The 19,797-nt window shown below is 50.1% G+C and overlaps 1 protein-coding gene across 1 annotated transcript in view; it reads left to right on the top strand.

The window, feature by feature from the left end:
- The window catches only part of Lama1 (laminin subunit alpha 1), a 138,474-nt gene that overhangs the window by 58,087 nt on the left and 60,590 nt on the right, over window positions 1–19,797 (top strand). Inside the window, exons 13-19 of the mRNA XM_052750175.1 lie at window positions 1,461–1,562; window positions 1,831–2,042; window positions 2,809–2,920; window positions 6,159–6,269; window positions 10,143–10,270; window positions 12,373–12,459; window positions 13,252–13,463. Of these exons, the coding sequence (XP_052606135.1) occupies window positions 1,461–1,562; window positions 1,831–2,042; window positions 2,809–2,920; window positions 6,159–6,269; window positions 10,143–10,270; window positions 12,373–12,459; window positions 13,252–13,463 (964 nt within the window). The remainder of the gene's footprint in view (window positions 1–1,460; window positions 1,563–1,830; window positions 2,043–2,808; window positions 2,921–6,158; window positions 6,270–10,142; window positions 10,271–12,372; window positions 12,460–13,251; window positions 13,464–19,797) is intronic.

Genomic DNA, 19,797 nt, shown 5'->3' with positions numbered 1-19,797 from the left:
ACAACGATCTACAGCGTTCATTGTCCAGAGAGTTGATTTCTGATGTCCTCTCATTAGTGTTTGGTTCCCCCTCACCAGTGAATTATGCCTCATCTCTCCAGATTCTGACTAATTAGTAAATACACCCAGGGGGTCTGTTTAAGTAACTCTGGTTTGTTTTATGGTGGCTCTGTACCCTCATAATAGACTAATCTTGTAGTTTGGTAAGCATCTAGTTAAATGTCATTACTATTTTTTGTCTAATTTGTATATACATATATGTATATGAATATATATATATATATAACTCCCTGCCTGTCTGTCTATTGATCTGTCTGTTTGGGGAACAGACTGTTGCTGTGCATCCCTGGCTGGCCTCGAATTTCCACTCCTGGCTCAGATTCCTGAGTACCAGAGGTGTAAGTGTGCAGTTCCACACAGGGCCTAACTCGTACATTAAAACTGTACAATATTTTCTATTATAGGATCTTATCACCAGAGAGCTTTTTAAAAAAAAAATTGTCAGATTTCATAATTGTACCATTGTAGTCTGAATTTTAGGACATAGTCCCTAGGAAGAAACTCTCCAATATACATTAGTTGTCCCTAGCATACATTGACAGACATCCCTAATGCATTGACAGACACTTCTGTTATACATTTAAAGGAAAAGAATTTAGAGAGCTTCCTTTTTTTTTTTTTTTTTTTTTTTTTTTGGTTTTTCGAGACAGGGTTTCTCTGTGTAGCTTTGCGCCTTTCTTCTCGCGCTGTAGACCAGGCTGGCCTCGAACTCACAGAGATCCGCCTGCCTCTGCCTCCCGAGTGCTGGGATTAAAGGCGTGCGCCACCACCGCCCGGCTAGAGAGCTTCCTTTAAAGGACGTATCTAGTACGCTTGGCATGGACATGAAAAGGTTCATCTAAGTGAAATAAATACGGCTGCCAAAATGGCTCAGCAGGGAAAGGTGCTTGCTCCTGAGTCTGACCCGAGTTCAATCCCCAGGATCTGCGTGGTTAAAGGAGAGAACCAGCCTCCACAAGTTACCCTCAGACCTCCACACCCATGCCTCGGCACATACCCCATACACAAACAAATGCGTTTAAAATTATTTTTAAGATTTATTTATTTATTTTACCTTTGATTTTTACCTTGGGGACCCTGAGGAATTATATATATATATATATATGTATATATATACATATATATATGTATATATGTATATATATACATATATATGTATATACACACACATATATATATACACACACATATATGTGTCTATAAAACTTTCTTCTGCAAATGTGAAGGATTTCCTCATCGTGCTCATGCCCACTAAACAGTATCTAATATGCCTTTGGTGTGAATTTCCCCCCTTATCACCATCAGGATGGACGTATCCAGGTGGATCCTAGCAACAGTTTTTCCTGACTTAAAGCTATGACTATTGTCCCCTGGTCCCCCCCCTCACTGTGCTCTTCCAGCTGACGGCATTTGGCGGGTTCCTGAAGTACACAGTGTCTTACGACATCCCAGTGGAGACAGTCGACAGTGACCTCATGTCTCACGCTGACGTCATCATCAAGGTAACTGGTTCGCAATGATTTGATGTAGAGCTTGGGGTCAGGTGGAGTGGTACACACAAGAACACGTGTGTGTGTGTGTGTGTGTGTGTACTATACATGTACAACTGCACATATACAGTATAGAAAAGAATACAGTTAACTGCCCCTTCTCTAGTAACTTTGGATTGGGTCATGTTTGCTGTAAGAACTTGGTTACAGGATACAGAATTTTAATTTTGGATCACTAAGTTGCATTACAAATGCCTTTCCTCTCGGTTTCCTATGCTAGGGAAATGGGCTTACTCTGAGCACACAGGCCGAGGGCCTGTCCCTGCAGCCCTACGAGGAGTACTTCAACGTGGTTAGACTCGTGCCTGAGAACTTCCGGGACTTTAAAACCAGAAGGGAGATCGACCGTGACCAGCTAATGACCATCCTGGCCAATGTGACACATCTGTTGATCAGAGCCAACTATAATTCTGCCAAAATGGCACTCTACAGGTGTGTACTGAAAGGAGGGAAGGAGATTGCCACAGAGGTACTTGTAGAAAGGACATCTTGTCTTTAGTGTTGTGTCCATCAAAGGTAATATACATATGAGGGATACAGTTCAAGGAAATAGGTGTGTTGGAATCGCTTTCACGAAGGTAATGTTGCAGACACTAGATGTCCATAATGGCACATGCATCTGGTAGGAAACAGATGATTTTAGGTTCAGGAACCTCCAGGGGCGATGCTTCCAAGCGGCACTTAATGAGTGAACAGCTCCTGGCCCTTCTCTCCTTCCCTCTCCCCTTCCTTCCTGCTCCCCCTCTCTCCCTTCAGTCCTCTGGTGCCAATGGCCTTGGTTTTGCACGGTTATTTGAGCTACTACTGAATCCATCCTTGGTCGTTTGGTTGCCTTGAGGAGGTCAGTGTGTGGAAACCAAGTAGAAAATTGGATGCTGCTAAAACAAACCTGGGGAAACCCAGGGGAGGATCGTCTCTGAATTCACGATGAGGCAGCTGGTCTTGGGCGGGGGGAGTGCTTCCATCAGAGCTTTCCCTTGGCAGCCTGTGGGCAGTGGCACTTCTTAGAAACAACTGTTGGAACCCTCCCACAGGATAATGGTGGCTGCCAGAGTGCCTGGTGGAGACTCTCTAGGTACTCAAAGACACTGCTTGCCCATTTCCTTTAAATTAAACCTTTCAGGAGCCTGTCTTTTGTGAAGGGTAAAAGGTCTCTTGCAAGCATGGGAGCTATCTAATGTCACTTGTCTGTTTGCAGGCTGGATTCTGTCTCTCTGGACATAGCAAGCCCCAATGCTATAGACCTGGCAGTAGCTGCTGATGTGGAGCACTGTGAATGTCCCCAAGGCTACACGGGGACCTCCTGTGAGGTACTGCTGGTCTCTGCCAGTCTCCTCCTCTCTTTTATTTCCAAAGGGGGAAACTTGCATGCTGAAGTTGATATGATGAGCGCTTGCATTTTAAATTTTGAACACTCGCATGTGGCTTAGACTTTATTAAATTATGGGGCTACTGGGCATTATATTGTTTTTAGAGTGCATCCTACTCTTGCAAAGGACCTAAGTTCGGTTCTCAGCACCCATATCTGGCAGTTCATAGCTGCCTGTCATTTCAGCCTGAGGGGAATCTGATGCCTCTGGTCTCTGCCAGCACCTGCACTCATGTGCACACACACACACACACACACACACACACACACACACACACACACACACATCCACACCCCCCCACACACACACGTGATTAAAAATAAACAAATAATTAGATTCCTCAGCAGGGGTTGACTGTTGTACCTTGAAGTTCCTGGACTCTGTGCAGCTTTCTTGCCTCAGTCAATAGGAAACTTGCAGTGATTTATAATTGACTGTGCATCTCTAAGAAATATCAAGCTTGATTATCTGAATATTTGCAGTCACACCTGTGAAGGACCAGCATAACTTTGCATAAGCCAGAGCCGTCTTGAGGCCACGTAGTCCTCTGGCTCGTTTACTCTAGCTGTCGGAACCTTACATGGCAGCACAGGTCCAGCATCCATGGATTGAATCAACCTCTGAGTGGGTATATTCCCCAATGATAACATTGCACCTTCACCGAGTGTGTGCAGACCTTCTCCATGTTATCCCCAATGATAACATTGCACCTTCACCGGGTATGTGCAGACCTTCTCCATGTTATCCCCAATGATAACATTGCACCTTCACCGAGTGTGTGCAGACCTTCTCCATGTTATCCCCAATGATAACATTGCACCTTCACCGGGTGTGTGCAGACCTTCTCCATGTTATCCCCAATGATAACATTGCACCTTCACCGAGTGTGTGCAGACCTTCTCCATGTTATCCCCAATGATAACATTGCACCTTCACCGAGTATGTACAGACCTTCTCCATGTTATCCCCAATGATAACATTGCACCCTCACTGAGTGTGCGCAGACCTTCCCCATGTTATCCCCAGTGATAACATTGTACCTTCACCGGGTGTGTGCAGACCTTCTCCATGTTATCCCCAATGATAACATTGCACCTTCACCGAGTGTGTGCAGACCTTCTCCATGCTATCCCCAATGATAACATTGCACCCTCACTGAGTGTGCGCAGACCTTCCCCATGTTATCCCCAGTGATAACATTGTACCTTCACCGGGTGTGTGCAGACCTTCTCCATGTTATCCCCAATGATAACATTGTACCTTCACCGGGTGTATGCAGACCTTCTCCATATTATCCCCAATGATAACATTGCACCTTCACCGAGTATGTACAGACCTTCTCCATGTTATCCCCATTGATAACATTGCACCTTCACTGAGTATGTACAGACCTTCTCCATGTTATCCCCAGTGATAACATTGTACCTTCACTGAATGTGTACAGACCTTCTCCATATTATTCCTAAACAAGATAGTATGGTGTTTACTTGCATAGCATTTATATTTCATCAGGTATTATCAGTAATCTAGATATGTATTAAAATATCTGGAAGATGTGCACAGGTTATATAAAATATAATACCATCTTATATAAATGACTTCAATATTGTGCCATCCATTGGGGTCCTTGAGCCAATTCCCCACAGAGATGGAGAGAGGACTTTTTTTTTCTGAGACAGGGTTTCTCTGTGTAGTTTTGGTGCCTGTCCTGGGTCTCGCTCTGTAGTCCAGGCTGGCCTCGAACTCACAGAGATCCATCTGCCCCTGCCTCCTGAGTGCTGGGATTAAAGGTATGCACCATTGCTGCCCAGCAAGAGATGACTTTCTATAAAGATGAGTTTATATGTTATCAATAAAAGTATTGAAATTTGGGCAGACCAGATGGCTCAGCTTGTAAATGTGCATGGTGCCCAACCTGAGCATCTGAGCTTGATCCCTGGGATCCACATAATGGGAGAAGAGAACTGCACATGCTTGCACACACACACACACACACACACACACACACACACACACACACGATATATATGTTACAAACTACTATCTAAAGTTACCCATTATGAAAGAGGCCAAATCCAAGCCTTCTGTTCCCACATCTCTTGAAGAGACTGATGAGCTGGCTTTCAAAAGGCCAAGCCCTTGGCATCTGGAGGTCTTGGAGATGGGCACAGCCACCTTTGAGTTATCCCAAGGACCCACCAGGTACTGCGTAATGACGTCCTGCATTTGCTGTCTGTAAAGCAGACATTCTTGGCGATGCCTTGAGAGCCAAATGCACCACTGTGTGGAAGCGGATGACTCCCCGTGTAAGCGGGAGCAGTGAGTGTCCTTGGACGCCCACATGGCCTCTCTGGCTTGATCCCACAGAAGGCATACCTGGGCCCTTTGTTCAGTTATACTAATGCTCTGTGACCCAGGCCTGCCCTTGAACACATTCAGTGTTTGATGGCAACCTTTAATGCTTTGTAAGCAAAGGGGGGTGGCGGGCTGGGGAGTGCGGGGTTGAGTGAAAAGTAATCCTCTAATGGAAAACGGAGGAGAGAGGATTCCATCAGTGCTAGTTGAGGATTGGTGCCGTGGTGTCCATGAAGGCCCAGTGCTGACCCAGGGCATAGCCTTTAAGGTCCTGGGTGCATGACTCCACTTCAAAGGGAAACATGTGGGGCCTTACCATGAGGGTATCCAAGACCAGCTCCTTGGGCCTTCTAGCAGCGTGTTAGGGTGGCCAGCAAGTTGAGGACATGCTTCTAGCTGCCTACAGGTAGTCTGAGTGCAACATTTTTACACACATCTATAAATATATATTTACAGAACTACATACCAAATATGTTAAATGTGTGTGAAATATACTCATCCACTGAATACATTAAATAGATACTAAATAAACTTGTGTTAAACGGACTGGCTGCACAGCTCAGTAAGTTTACTGAAAGGCACTGGGTTGCACACTTAGTTGAAGTGGATATGTTTTAGGACATGGAAATAATATATTAATTAAAATGTTTGAATGCTGGAAAGGAGAAATATTTCCCGACTTGTGGAAAATCAAGCAGTTCACTTTTCAAGTGCATTGGAAAGAAGATAGATTGTATAATAGGGGAAGCCACACGTTGCCTGACACACATGCAAGGTCACATTTCAGGAGCACAGACTACAGACTGGTGTCTCTCTCTTGCAGTCCTGCCTCCCCGGCTACTACCGAGTGGATGGGATACTCTTCGGAGGAATCTGCCAGCCCTGCGAATGCCATGGCCATGCATCCGAGTGTGACATTCATGGGATTTGCTCTGTGAGTTTATTGCTGACCCTGTATGGCCCTTGTCCTAACTTAGTGCTTGCCAAGTGTCATGGGCAGCGGCTGCCCACCTGCTTGGACTCGGTAGATGCTAAATTCACGTCCGTGTCTTCAGATACCTCCCGTTTTTTTTCATTAACCTACTTCACACATTGTTTTAGTGGGATGAGTTGAGCATCTTTAATCTGAAAATCCAAGTTCTGAAGCTTGCTGACCTGTGACCTCCCATCACAAAGGAGAAGTCCCACACCCATTCTTTTTTTTTTTTTACATGCCAGTATATACACTGATTTATTCGTTAATTGCATCATTCACCATACACTACTATTTTTTCTGTTATTACCTTATCCTTTTTTAAAATTTTATTTTATAATTTAATTTAATTTTACATATCAGCCACGGATTCCCTTGTTCTCCCCCCCTCCCGCTCCCCCCCCCCGACTTCCCCCCAACCCACCCCCCATTCCCATCTCCTCCATGGCAAAGACTCCACCTGAAGATTGAGTTCAACTTGGTAGATTCAGTCCAGGCAGGTCTAGTCCCCTCCTCCCAGGCTGAGCCAAGTGTCCAAACTAATGGAAACACATGAACTGTGAACCAATAGCCGAGGAGCCCCCAACTGGATCAGGCCTTCTGGATAAGTGAGACAGTTGATTAGCTTGATCTGTTTGGGAGGCATCCAGGCACTGGGACCAGGACCTGTCCTCAGTGCATGAACTGGCTGTTTGGAACCTGGGGCTTATGCAGGGCCCACACCTATTCTTTTGTAATGAGTCAGTCAAAACACTTGCCTACTAAAATTATTGTATGTCTTTACTTTCAGGCTGTGCGTATAAGACATACACAAAACATAAATTGTCATGCTTAGAATTAGGTTTGATCCTCAAGATACTACTAATATATATTTTACATATACATATAAATATATATATACTATATGCAAATGTACATGCAAATGCTAAAACCTTCAGAATTTGCAAACCCAAAGTACAAGTAGAATCATAAAACATGATAAAATCACATTGTGCCATATGTAAATTTATAGTTAGTTCAGCTAAATCCTACAAACAAGAACCTCTTTCATGAGCAGCGTGGGTTGGAACAGGGCTTAACAAACACGGTTAATCTTGAGTATGAACTTTGGGGCAGGCACAGGGCAATACTTGTCTAAATTCAACCAGGAATTCCTTCTCCTCTTCTGCCTTTAAGGAGGCCACCCTCACCCTCTGTGCTGAGATGGATTCACTGCTCAGGGAGTGTGAAGTGTGGATACTAATAACCCGTGCCCTGTTGTCTGGGCAAGGAAACCCCAGCCTCATGTTCTTTAACAAACAAGATTGACAGAGTCACAGGAGTATGGAAAACTAATTCCCAGGCCCCAAGAGAAGCCACGAAGCCTGATGTCCTGGATTGTCTTCTTTCTTCTTGTTCATTGAGCAAACCTTGGTTTGTTCTGTTTACATCTCTGTTCTAGACACTAATCACCCACAGCAACTGCATGAAGTGTCATCGGCTGGGTGTTCCAGTCCCTCTGGGATGGCTTTCCTTCAGAACCTGGCTCCAGTGCCTGGGGGAGGGGAGTTGTTGCTCTTTTCACATGTCTTGGTGTCATGTGGGTCTGCCAGCCCCCACCTACCCTTAGCCCCAGGCTTCCTGCCAACATTGGAGGGTGGCCAGCATGTTGAGGATGCATTTCTAGTGGGTAGCATAGTTAGAGATAGTCTGTATATAAAGATTCCTTGTGCATCTGTAAATAAGTAGTTGCGGAAATATGTATCAAATAAGTTAAATGTGTATGAACTATACTCATTTCCATATACATTAGATACCATAGGAACTGATGTTAAATGAGCCGCACATATTTAGTATGTCTGGTAACTATTGTGTTATGTTCCACTTATAATACATAATTTCTGGAGTTGTAAACACTTTTTAGAAACTATTTTAGACTTAGAGGGAAGCCACAGCATACTAGAAAGTCCCTTGGTGTCTTTGTTAAGGTTTCTCTTGCTGTGAAGAGACACCATGACCACAGCAACTCTTATAAAGGAAAACATTTAATGGGGTGGCAGCTTACAGTTTCAGGGGTTCAGTCCATTATCATCATGGCACGATATGGGATGGCATGTAGGCAGACATAGTGCCGGAGAAGGAGCTGAGAGTTCTATATCTTGATCTGCAGACAACAGGAAGTGAACTGTATCACTGGGCATAGCTTGAGCATAGGAGCCCTCAAAGCCCACCCCCACAGTGACACACTTCCTCCAACAAGGCTATACCTACTCCAACAGGCCTCAATTCCTAATAATATCACTCCCTATGAGCTTATGGGGGCCAGTGACATTCAAACTACCACACTTGGGGAACTTGACCAGTATCCGAACACTAAAATCTCACATCACGGTGACATTTGTGCTGGTGCCACGCCATTCACTAAACCCTGTGCTCTGTTCCCATCCCATCAGCGTTTCCGCTCCTGTGTCCCTTCCTTCTTCTCTTTGGTGATAGTTCATACTTTCTAGAACTCTTAAAGAATGTTAGACCCTCTGCCGAATGCTCTCAGCTAGGATTTGTCTCATCTGATGCTTTCCTGTGATTTCACTGGGACTGGACATGGGGACACAAGGAAATAATATACCTTCTGGGAGCATCCAGGGGACCATGACATCTCTGTGCCTGCTTCTGGGGAGGCTGGCCTGAGTGTTTCTGATGAAGGATAATCTGCACGCACCACGCTGCAGCCTCAGCAAGTGTTGCCACTTTCTCTAGTCACACCTGCTGCTGGGCAGACTCTTTCATTTATCTGGGAAAGGGTTAATTTTGCCTCCAATTTCGAACCCTTGTTTCAAATGAGAAGTTGCATGTGAACAGTTTGACTTTGTGCCTTACTGTGTGTTTTTTCTCTTTCTTTTTCTTACTGCCTGTCTGGCTCAGGGTTTGCTGACTTGGTGATAACTTGGGGTTTGCTGAGCTTCTAGACTTAGTGGGTTTGTAGTTTTACCACCTGTTTTTAAAAAGCCTTGAATTTGGAAATAATTTTAATCTTACCCCCAAATTCTTTTATTCAAGAACAAAAGTCATGATGCTTGCCATTTACCCCAATTCTCGTATGGTTTGTGGCTCCACATCTGCTTTATTCATCCCACATCTGTCTCACCATGTAGTGACTGGTCTAGCCAATCAGATCAAACTAAGGAGTACATTGAACGCACTATGGCCAGTTATCCTTAAACCCTTCAGTGTGCATACTGTGAGAACAAGGGCCTTAGTGCATTCATAACATGGCATGAGTTGAGTGTTAATACTCTGCTTTTATAATCTACCGTCCATTTTTTTAGTTTTGTCCACTTACAGCTGTGTCCCGTATAGCATTTTCCTGACCTTCCACTGAGGTTAGGGAGCGAGTTGTATTGTATGTCATGTCTCTTTAGGATTCTTTGAAGTATTTCCACAGTCCTATACATTAAAAACAAGCAAACAGAAACGTCAGTCTGTGGGTTCCAGAGACGACTTGTGGGTTAAGAGCACGTCCTCCTCTTCCAGTTGACTTCCCAGCAGGTGGCTCACAACCTTCCCTGTAAATTCAGCCCCAGGGGATCTGATGGCATCTTCTGATCTCTGTAGACACCTGCACACACGTGTGAACACATCCACACACAGACATACACACATATATGCATAATTAAACATGTAAAGCCTGCCAGTCTGGAAACAGGTAATTCTTCCCTCTGTTATTCAGGGCTCACATGCATTTTAGCATGTAACCTGTCCTTGCTTTCATTTTCACTTGAAATCCAGCTTGTTAGTAGATGAATCTGAAAATGCTTTCAGTCTGAACTGACTCATCTTGTCATGCGTATGACCTAGGCATGTACACACAACACCACAGGGAAACACTGTGAGCAGTGCCTGCCTGGCTTCTACGGGAGACCTTCACACGGGACGCCAGGGGACTGCCAGCCATGTGCCTGCCCTCTCTCCATTGACTCCAACAAGTAAGTCTCAGCCTCCACTGGCTGGTTCCGGCTGGTGTGGCCAGATCCCTGCTGATGTGCGTTCTCAGGTCACCAGGCAAGACTGTGTCCCATGTGTTGCTTGTCATGAGTGACAACTGAATCAGATTAGAGACCGAGAGGGAAAGTGTTCTTCTTATTAAAGACCTGGTGTATTTAATAACATGAGGGAAGGTCTGTGACAGCAAGGATACACACACACTTTTCTCCTCTTGTCCCATGTCTGCCCTGCGTCTTTCCAAAGAATACACTTGGTGGTCAAGACAGTGATGAATAAGACATTGTTCTCAGGTTTGATGAGGTTTGATCAGATGATCGAATTGTGAAAATATGAAGCTAAATGTACCCACTGAGTCAACAACTTTATATTACATGTCTGCTGTAGACTGGGGTGTCAAAGCAGGTGATCTGAACAGCAAGCTCTCCACCCATGGCTGCTGGCCCCAGGCACTCAGGGTGGTCAAGAGTGCAATGGAGGCCAGTCAACCCGATAGTGGGAGTGGGTGAGTTGAGGGATGAGTCTAGAGATACTCTGGTTTCAGATATGATGGAAAGGGACTCATCAACCAGAGGGAACTGAGTATGCAAGGCGGGATACCATAAACACCCCCTCTCTGTGCTTGAGGAATTACAGGTGATCCTGAAGGAGAAAACAGGATGTGTGTGGAAGAAGATCTTTCCAGAAAAATCCTTATATTCATGCTGGGTCCTGTGAATCCTGCAGGGCCATAGTTTGGAATCAAATTTTCCCTCTCCTTATTCCCCTCCCCTCGACCCATATTGATAATCTACCTCTACCCATTACCAATGACTTCCCTCCACAGGATTTCTGCTTGAAACTCTGGTATATAGGATAAATACTGTTTTAGACTCTGCTGCGGTCATGAAATCCTTGAAACTGGGTCACTTAAGAAGAAAAGACATTCATGTAGTTCATTCTGGAGGTTCAGCTTCTCCTAAGAGCCTCATGGTGATGGCATCGTGGTAGTGGCACATATGTGAGAGAAACAGGTCACATGGCACAGAGAGACAGGTCACATGGCACAGAATGAGATTAAGGATTGGGTTGACTCTTTTGTAACGGCTTGCTCTGTTGAGAACTAACATAGAGGCATTATAAGGACCTTAATCCTTTCCAAAGGCAGTGCCTCGATGACCCTACCTCCATTTCTCAACATCAGCACTGTGGGAGGCAAATTTTATGCATAGGAAACTGAGGAACACACTCAAGCCATTCCAAAATGATAGTAGAGACAGTTAATCATTACTCATGATGAAATGGTGAGATACTGTCAGCCTTCATTGTTTAGACTCCTCCAGAACTTCAGCAAGCAGTGTGTGTGTGTGTGTGTGTGTGTGTGTGTGTGTGTGTGTGTGTGTTTGTGCATGTCTGTCTGTCTTATCTATCTCTTTCTCTCTTGTCTCTCTCTCTCTCTCTCTCTCTCTCTCTCTCTCTCTCTCTCTCTCTCTCTCTTTCTCTTTCTGCATCTCTGTCTGACTCTCTATGTAGTGGGTAGCTGACAGAGAAAACTTTCCAGCTACATCTCTCTTTCTCTGTGTCTCTGTGTGTATGTCTATCTGTCTTTCTGTCTATCTCTTTCTTTCTCTTTTGTCTCTCTTTCTTCACCTCTCTGTCTATCTGACTCTCTTTGTGTGTGTGTGTGTGTGTGTGTGTGTGTGTGTGTGTGTGTGTGTGTGTGTGTGCCCATGCGAGTGTCCAGAGGAGCTATCGTTAGAGCTTGAAAGATCAGTGCTAACAAACCACAGCAGAAAGAGGGAGCTAATCCAAGCAGGCTTCTTGGAGGAAGCAAGGTGGAACTAGGCAATGAGGATGAAGCTGTTAGTGGTTAGCACAGATGGGCAGAGGTGGGGAGATGTGAGTGTACTGTGGGCCGAAGGGCAGAGAGGGAGGATGCAGTAGATGATGGATGATGGACAAAGGAGGCTGACAGGTGGGCTAAAGGCTGAGAGAGAACCTGTTGAACATTTGTTAGGACAGATGGATCCAAAAATAACTGTTTTAAATATTTAGAAATGAGCAGTATCCACTGGAAAAATCACATTTCTTTCAAATGTTTTGACAGTTTCAGCCCCACCTGCCACCTCACTGATGGAGAAGAAGTGGTCTGTGACCAGTGTGCCCCGGGTTACTCAGGAGCCTGGTGTGAGAGGTACTTTGTGGCCCTCCAACCCCCAGTTTCCCAAAGCAGCCTTAACGATTTCAAAAATCCAATCCAAAGTTGATATTTTCTTCTTAAATATCTACAAATCTTCAATGTTAATTGACACATAGCAGTTGCCCAGACCCTGTAGATATGGTGTGATAATTCAATGTATGTATACAATGTGTAGGGGTGGACACTTAAAAGATATAGCTTTAAGTGTGGCCTTGGCATCTTGGGGCATGACTGTTATTTCCTAAGACCATAGAGAAAAGCAAAATGCCCTTGGGGAGAACAGTGTTCTATCTCCCAGAGTGCATTTATGTTCACAGTAAAGATGATAGGAGAAGGCAAGGCCGGGTCAGTAGTTATGGTCCTCATGTGTCTTAACTATTCCGTCGGCCAGACAACAGTTAGGGCATTGGTGATTTGATTTAAGAATCATCTTCTGGCACCCAAAAGCCAGTCTTGTGTTTTCTCACATGGGAAGCCTTGGAGGTCTGCCTTGCTTCAGCTTGTCAAGGGCTGGAAGACATCCTGAGTGGCCAGGAGGAGGTCAGAATGGGCTCTGAATGTGGCTGCACCTCCTCTGGATTTATGTTCGTTTTTTGTCCTGCTCCCATTTCACAAACAGGCGAGGAAGATTTGTGACTGTCTGGCTAGGGAGTCACCTCTTTTCCATTGCAAATCTTAAGAGAAAGAGCCAGTCTGATTTATTAGCCACCCAGGGAGTCCCTGGCTAGTGGGGTAATATCTTGAGCCATCTTATTTATTAGAGTCTGCTTTCTATCCTGGATACAGATGTGCAGACGGTTACTATGGAAACCCAACAGTGCCGGGGGGAAGCTGTGTACCATGCAACTGCAGTGGCAATGTTAATCCCTTGGAGGCTGGCCACTGTGACTCTGTCACGGGAGAATGCCTCAAGTGCTTGTGGAACACAGACGGTGCCCACTGTGAAAGGTGTGCAGATGGCTTCTATGGAGACGCCGTGACTGCCAAAAACTGCCGAGGTGAGTGTGTGAGCATTGTGGGCACAGTGGTTATATCTTTGTCAAAAGGACTCAGCCTTGAGGAGACCTTATCTTGAACGTGTCTGGTGTACTGATGGCCGGGTCTCCTGTTGGTCAGATGTAGAACTGATACTCAGTTCCTCCCTCTGTGCTCTACAGTGGCTAAATTAGCTGTTATCTCTGAAGGTCAAAAGTCTAGAAAATACCGATCCTTCGTTATCAGGGATGAGGCTTTCTAAAGCGTGGTCGTGGAGTATCCCAGTGGTCTGCTCATGCACTGCCTGACTCTGATTTACTAAGTTCTGTTTGGAGCCTTGAACTTAGGGATGACATAAAACTGCTCACTGAGACAGTCAGTTTCATGTGTCTGAGGTGATCAAGCTTGGGGGCTAATACTGGAGACCTTGGCATTTGTACTTTTGCACAGTTCAGACAACTCTTTATTGTTGGAGAGTTTTAAACATGCGCACAATGTACTTGGATCAAATCAACCCCAAACCCTCCCATCCAACTCCCCCATCCTCTCCAACTCCCCCATCCTCTCCAACTCCCCCCATCCCCTCCAACTCCCCCATCCCCTCCAACTCCCCCATCCCCTCCAACTCCCCCATCCTCTCCAACTCTCCATCCTCTCCAACTCCCCCATCATCTCCAACTCCCCCCCATCCTCTCCAACTCCCCATCCTCTCCAACTCCCCATCCTCTCCAACTCCCCCATCCCCTCCAACTCCCCCATCCCCTCCAACTCCCCCATCCTCTCCAACTCCCCCCATCCTCTCCAACTCCCCATCCTCTCCAACTCCCCATCCTCTCCAACTCCCCCATCCCCTCCAACTCCCCCATCCTCTCCAACTCCCCATCCCCTCCAACTCCCCATCCTCTCCAACTCCCCATCCCCTCCAACTCCCCCATCCTCTCCAACTCCCCCATCCCCTCCAACTCCCCATCCTCTCCAACTCCCCATCCTCTCCAACTCCCCCCATCCTCTCCAACTCCCCCCATCCTCTCCAACTCCCCCATCCCCTCCAACTCCCCCATCCCCTCCAACTCCCCATCCTCTCCAACTCCCCCATCCCCTCCAACTCCCCCATCATCTCCAACTCCCCCATCCCCTCCAACTCCCCCATCCCCTCCAACTCCCCATCCTCTCCAACTCCCCCCATCCCCTCCAACTCCCCATCCTCTCCAACTCCCCCCATCCTCTCCAACTCCCCATCCCCTCCAACTCCCCATCCTCTCCAACTCCCCCATCCTCTCCAACTCCCCCCATCCTCTCCAACTCCCCATCCCCTCCAACTCCCCATCCTCTCCAACTCCCCCATCCTCTCCAACTCCCCCATCCCCTCCAACTCCCCCATCCTCTCCAACTCCCCATCCTCTCCAACTCCCCCATCCCCTCCAACTCCCCCATCCCCTCCAACTCCCCATCCCCTCCAACTCCCCCATCCCCTCCAACTCCCCCATCCTCTCCAACTCCCCATCCTCTCCAACTCCCCATCCTCTCCAACTCCCCCATCCCCTCCAACTCCCCCATCCTCTCCAACTCCCCATCCCCTCCAACTCCCCATCCTCTCCAACTCTCCATCCTCTCCAACTCCCCCATCCCCTCCAACTCCCCATCCCCTCCAACTCTCCATCCTCTCCAACTCCCCATCCTCTCCAACTCCCCATCCCCTCCAACTCCCCCATCCTCTCCAACTCTCCATCCTCTCCAACTCCCCCATCCCCTCCAACTCCCCATCCCCTCCAACTCTCCATCCTCTCCAACTCCCCATCATCTCCAACTCCCCCATCCCCTCCAACTCCCCATCCTCTCCAACTCCCCCATCCTCTCCAACTCCCCCCATCCTCTCCAACTCCCCCATCCCCTCCAACTCCCCCATCCCCTCCATCTCCGCCATCCCCTCCAACTCCCCCATCCTCTCCAACTCCCCCATCCCCTCCAACTCCCCCATCCTCTCTAACTCCCCCATCCTCTCCAACTCCCCCCATCCTCTCCAACTCCCCCATCCCCTCCAACTCCCCCATCCCCTCCATCTCCGCCATCCCCTCCAACTCCCCCATCCTCTCCAACTCCCCCATCCTCTCCAACTCCCCATCCTCTCCAACTCCCCCATCCCCTCCAACTCCCCCATCCCCTCCATCTCCGCCATCCCCTCCAACTCCCCCATCCCCTCCAACTCCCCCCATCCTCTCCAACTCCCCATCCCCTCCAACTCCCCATCCTCTCCAACTCCCCCATCCTCTCCAACTCCCCCCATCCTCTCCAACTCCCCATCCCCTCCAACTCCCCATCCTCTCCAACTCCCCCATCCTCTCCAACTCCCCCATCCCCTCCAACTCCCCCATCCTCTCCAACTCCCCATCCTCTCCAACTCCCCCATCCCCTCCAACTCCCCCATCCTCTCCAACTCCCCATCCCCTCCAACTCCCCCATCCCCTCCAACTCCCCCATCCTCTCCAACTCCCCATCCTCTCCAACTCCCCCATCCTCTCCAACTCCCCCATCCCCTCCAACTCCCCCATCATCTCCAACTCCCCATCCTCTCCAACTCCCCATCCCCTCCAACTCCCCCATCCCCTCCAACTCCCCATCCTCTCCAACTCCCCATCCCCTCCAACTCCCCCATCCCCTCCAACTCCCCATCCTCTCCAACTCCCCATCCCCTCCAACTCCCCCATCCCCCTCCAACTCCCCATCCTCTCCAACTCCCCATCCCCTCCAACTCCCCCATCCCCTCCAACTCCCCCATCCTCTCCAACTCCCCATCCTCTCCAACTCCCCATCCCCTCCAACTCCCCCATCCCCTCCAACTCCCCATCCTCTCCAACTCCCATCCTCTCCAACTCCCCCCTCCCCTCCAACTCCCCCATCCCCTCCAACTCCCCATCCTCTCCAACTCCCCATCCCCTCCAACTCCCCATCCCCTCCAACTCCCCCATCCCCTCCAACTCCCCCATCCCCTCCAACTCCCCATCCTCTCCAACTCCCCATCCCCTCCAACTCCCCCATCATCTCCAACTCCCCCATCCCCTCCAACTCCCCCCTCCCCTCCAACTCCCCCATCCTCTCCAACTCCCCCCATCCTCTCCAACTCCCCATCCTCTCCAACTCCCCATCCTCTCCAACTCCCCATCCTCTCCAACTCCCCATCCTCTCCAACTCCCCCATCCCCTCCAACTCCCCCATCCTCTCTAACTCCCCCATCCTCTCCAACTCCCCCCATCCTCTCCAACTCCCCCATCCCCTCCAACTCCCCCATCCCCTCCATCTCCGCCATCCCCTCCAACTCCCCCATCCTCTCCAACTCCCCCATCCCCTCCAACTCCCCCATCCTCTCTAACTCCCCCATCCTCTCCAACTCCCCCCATCCTCTCCAACTCCCCCATCCCCTCCAACTCCCCCATCCCCTCCATCTCCGCCATCCCCTCCAACTCCCCCATCCTCTCCAACTCCCCCATCCTCTCCAACTCCCCATCCTCTCCAACTCCCCCATCCTCTCCAACTCCCCATCCTCTCCAACTCCCCCATCCTCTCCAACTCCCCATCCCCTCCAACTCCCCCATCCCCTCCAACTCCCCCATCCCCTCCAACTCCCCCATCCTCTCCAACTCTCCATCCTCTCCAACTCCCCCATCCCCTCCAACTCCCCATCCCCTCCAACTCTCCATCCTCTCCAACTCCCCCATCATCTCCAACTCCCCCATCCCCTCCAACTCCCCCATCATCTCCAACTCCCCCCATCCTCTCTAACTCCCCCCATCCTCTCCAACTCCCCCATCCCCTCCAACTCCCCCATCCCCTCCAACTCCCCCATCCTCTCCAACTCCCCATCCTCTCCAACTCCCCCATCCTCTCCAACTCCCCATCCTCTCCAACTCCCCATCCCCTCCAACTCCCCCATCATCTCCAACTCCCCATCCTCTCCAACTCCCCCCATCCCCTCCAACTCCCCATCCCCTCCAACTCCCCCATCCTCTCCAACTCCCCCATCCTCTCCAACTCCCCATCCTCTCCAACTCCCCCCTCCCCTCCAACTCCCCCATCATCTCCAACTCCCCCATCCCCTCCAACTCCCCATCCTCTCCAACTCCCCCCATCCCCTCCAACTCCCCATCCTCTCCAACTCCCCCCATCCTCTCCAACTCCCCATCCTCTCCAACTCCCCATCCTCTCCAACTCCCCATCCTCTCCAACTCTCCATCCCCTCCAACTCCCCCATCCCCTCCAACTCCCCATCCCCTCCAACTCCCCCATCCTCTCTAACTCCCCCATCCTCTCCAACTCCCCCCATGCTCTCCAACTCCCCATCCCCTCCAACTCCCCCATCCTCTCCAACTCTCCATCCTCTCCAACTCCCCCATCCCCTCCAACTCCCCATCCCCTCCAACTCTCCATCCTCTCCAACTCCCCCATCATCTCCAACTCCCCCATCCCCTCCAACTCCCCCATCATCTCCAACTCCCCCCATCCTCTCCAACTCCCCCCATCCTCTCCAACTCCCCCATCCCCTCCAACTCCCCCATCCTCTCCAACTCCCCCCATCCTCTCCAACTCCCCCATCCCCTCCAACTCCCCCATCCCCTCCATCTCCGCCACTCCCATCCTCTCCAACTCCCCCATCCCCATCCTCTCCAACTCCCCCATCCTCTCCAACTCCCCCATCCCCCATCCTCTCCAACTCCCCCATCCCCCTCTCCAACTCCCCATCCTCTCCAACTCCCCCATCCTCTCCAACTCCCCATCCCCTCCAACTCCCCCCACTCTCCATCCTCTCCAACTCCCCCCATCTCCAACTCCCCCATCCCCTCCAACTCCCCCCCCCATCCTCTCCAACTCTCCATCCCCCTCCCCTCCAACTCCCCCATCCCCTCCAACTCCCCATCCTCTCCAACTCCCCCATCCTCTCCAACTCCCCATCCTCTCCAACTCCCCCATCCCCTCCAACTCCCCCATCATCTCCAACTCCCCATCCTCTCCAACTCCCCCCATCCCCTCCAACTCCCCATCCCCTCCAACTCCCCCATCCTCTCCAACTCCCCCATCCTCTCCAACTCCCCATCCTCTCCAACTCCCCCCTCCCCTCCAACTCCCCCATCATCTCCAACTCCCCCATCCCCTCCAACTCCCCATCCTCTCCAACTCCCCCCATCCCCTCCAACTCCCCATCCTCTCCAACTCCCCCCATCCTCTCCAACTCCCCATCCTCTCCAACTCCCCATCCTCTCCAACTCCCCATCCTCTCCAACTCTCCATCCCCTCCAACTCCCCCATCCCCTCCAACTCCCCATCCCCTCCAACTCCCCCATCCTCTCTAACTCCCCCATCCTCTCCAACTCCCCCCATGCTCTCCAACTCCCCATCCCCTCCAACTCCCCCATCCTCTCCAACTCTCCATCCTCTCCAACTCCCCCATCCCCTCCAACTCCCCATCCCCTCCAACTCTCCATCCTCTCCAACTCCCCCCATCATCTCCAACTCCCCCATCCCCTCCAACTCCCCCATCATCTCCAACTCCCCCCATCCTCTCCAACTCCCCCCATCCTCTCCAACTCCCCCATCCCCTCCAACTCCCCCATCATCTCCAACTCCCCCCATCCTCTCCAACTCCCCCCATCCTCTCCAACTCCCCCATCCCTCTCCAACTCCCCCATCCTCTCCAACTCCCCATCCTCTCCAACTCCCCCATCCCCTCCAACTCCCCCATCCTCTCCAACTCCCCCCCATCCTCTCAACTCCCCCATCCCCTCCAACTCCCCCCATCCTCTCCCAACTCCCCCATCCCTCTCCAACTCCCCCATCCTCTCCAACTCCCCATCCTCTCCAACTCCCCCCATCACTCTCCAACTCCCCATCCTCTCCAACTCCCCCATCCTCTCCAACTCCCCATCCTCTCCAACTCCCCCATCCCCTCCAACTCCCCCATCCTCTCCAACTCCCCATCTCCAACTCCCCATCCTCCCAACTCCCCCTCTCCAACTCCCCCATCCTCTCCAACTCCCCCATCCCCCATCCCCTCCAACTCCCCCATCCCCTCCAACTCCCCATCCCCTCCAACTCCCCCATCCCCTCCAACTCCCCATCCCCCACTCCCCATCCCTCCAACTCCCCCATCCCTCTCCAACTCCCCCATCCTCTCCAACTCCCCATCCCTCCAACTCCCCATCCCCTCCAACTCCCCCATCCCCCAACTCCCCCATCCCTCTCCAACTCCCCCATCCCCTCCAACTCCCCCATCCTCTCCAACTCCCCCATCCCTCCAACTCCCCCCATCCTCTCCAACTCCCCCATCCTCTCCAACTCCCCCATCCTCTCCAACTCCCCCCTCTCCAA

This window comes from Peromyscus californicus, unplaced genomic scaffold, assembly GCF_007827085.1.
Source record: "Peromyscus californicus insignis strain IS unplaced genomic scaffold, ASM782708v3 Scaffold_21__1_contigs__length_65335640, whole genome shotgun sequence".
NCBI classification, from domain to species: Eukaryota; Metazoa; Chordata; class Mammalia; order Rodentia; family Cricetidae; genus Peromyscus; species Peromyscus californicus.
Note: the sequence above shows the minus strand (reverse complement) of the source record. Positions and strands in the feature narration are given on the sequence as shown.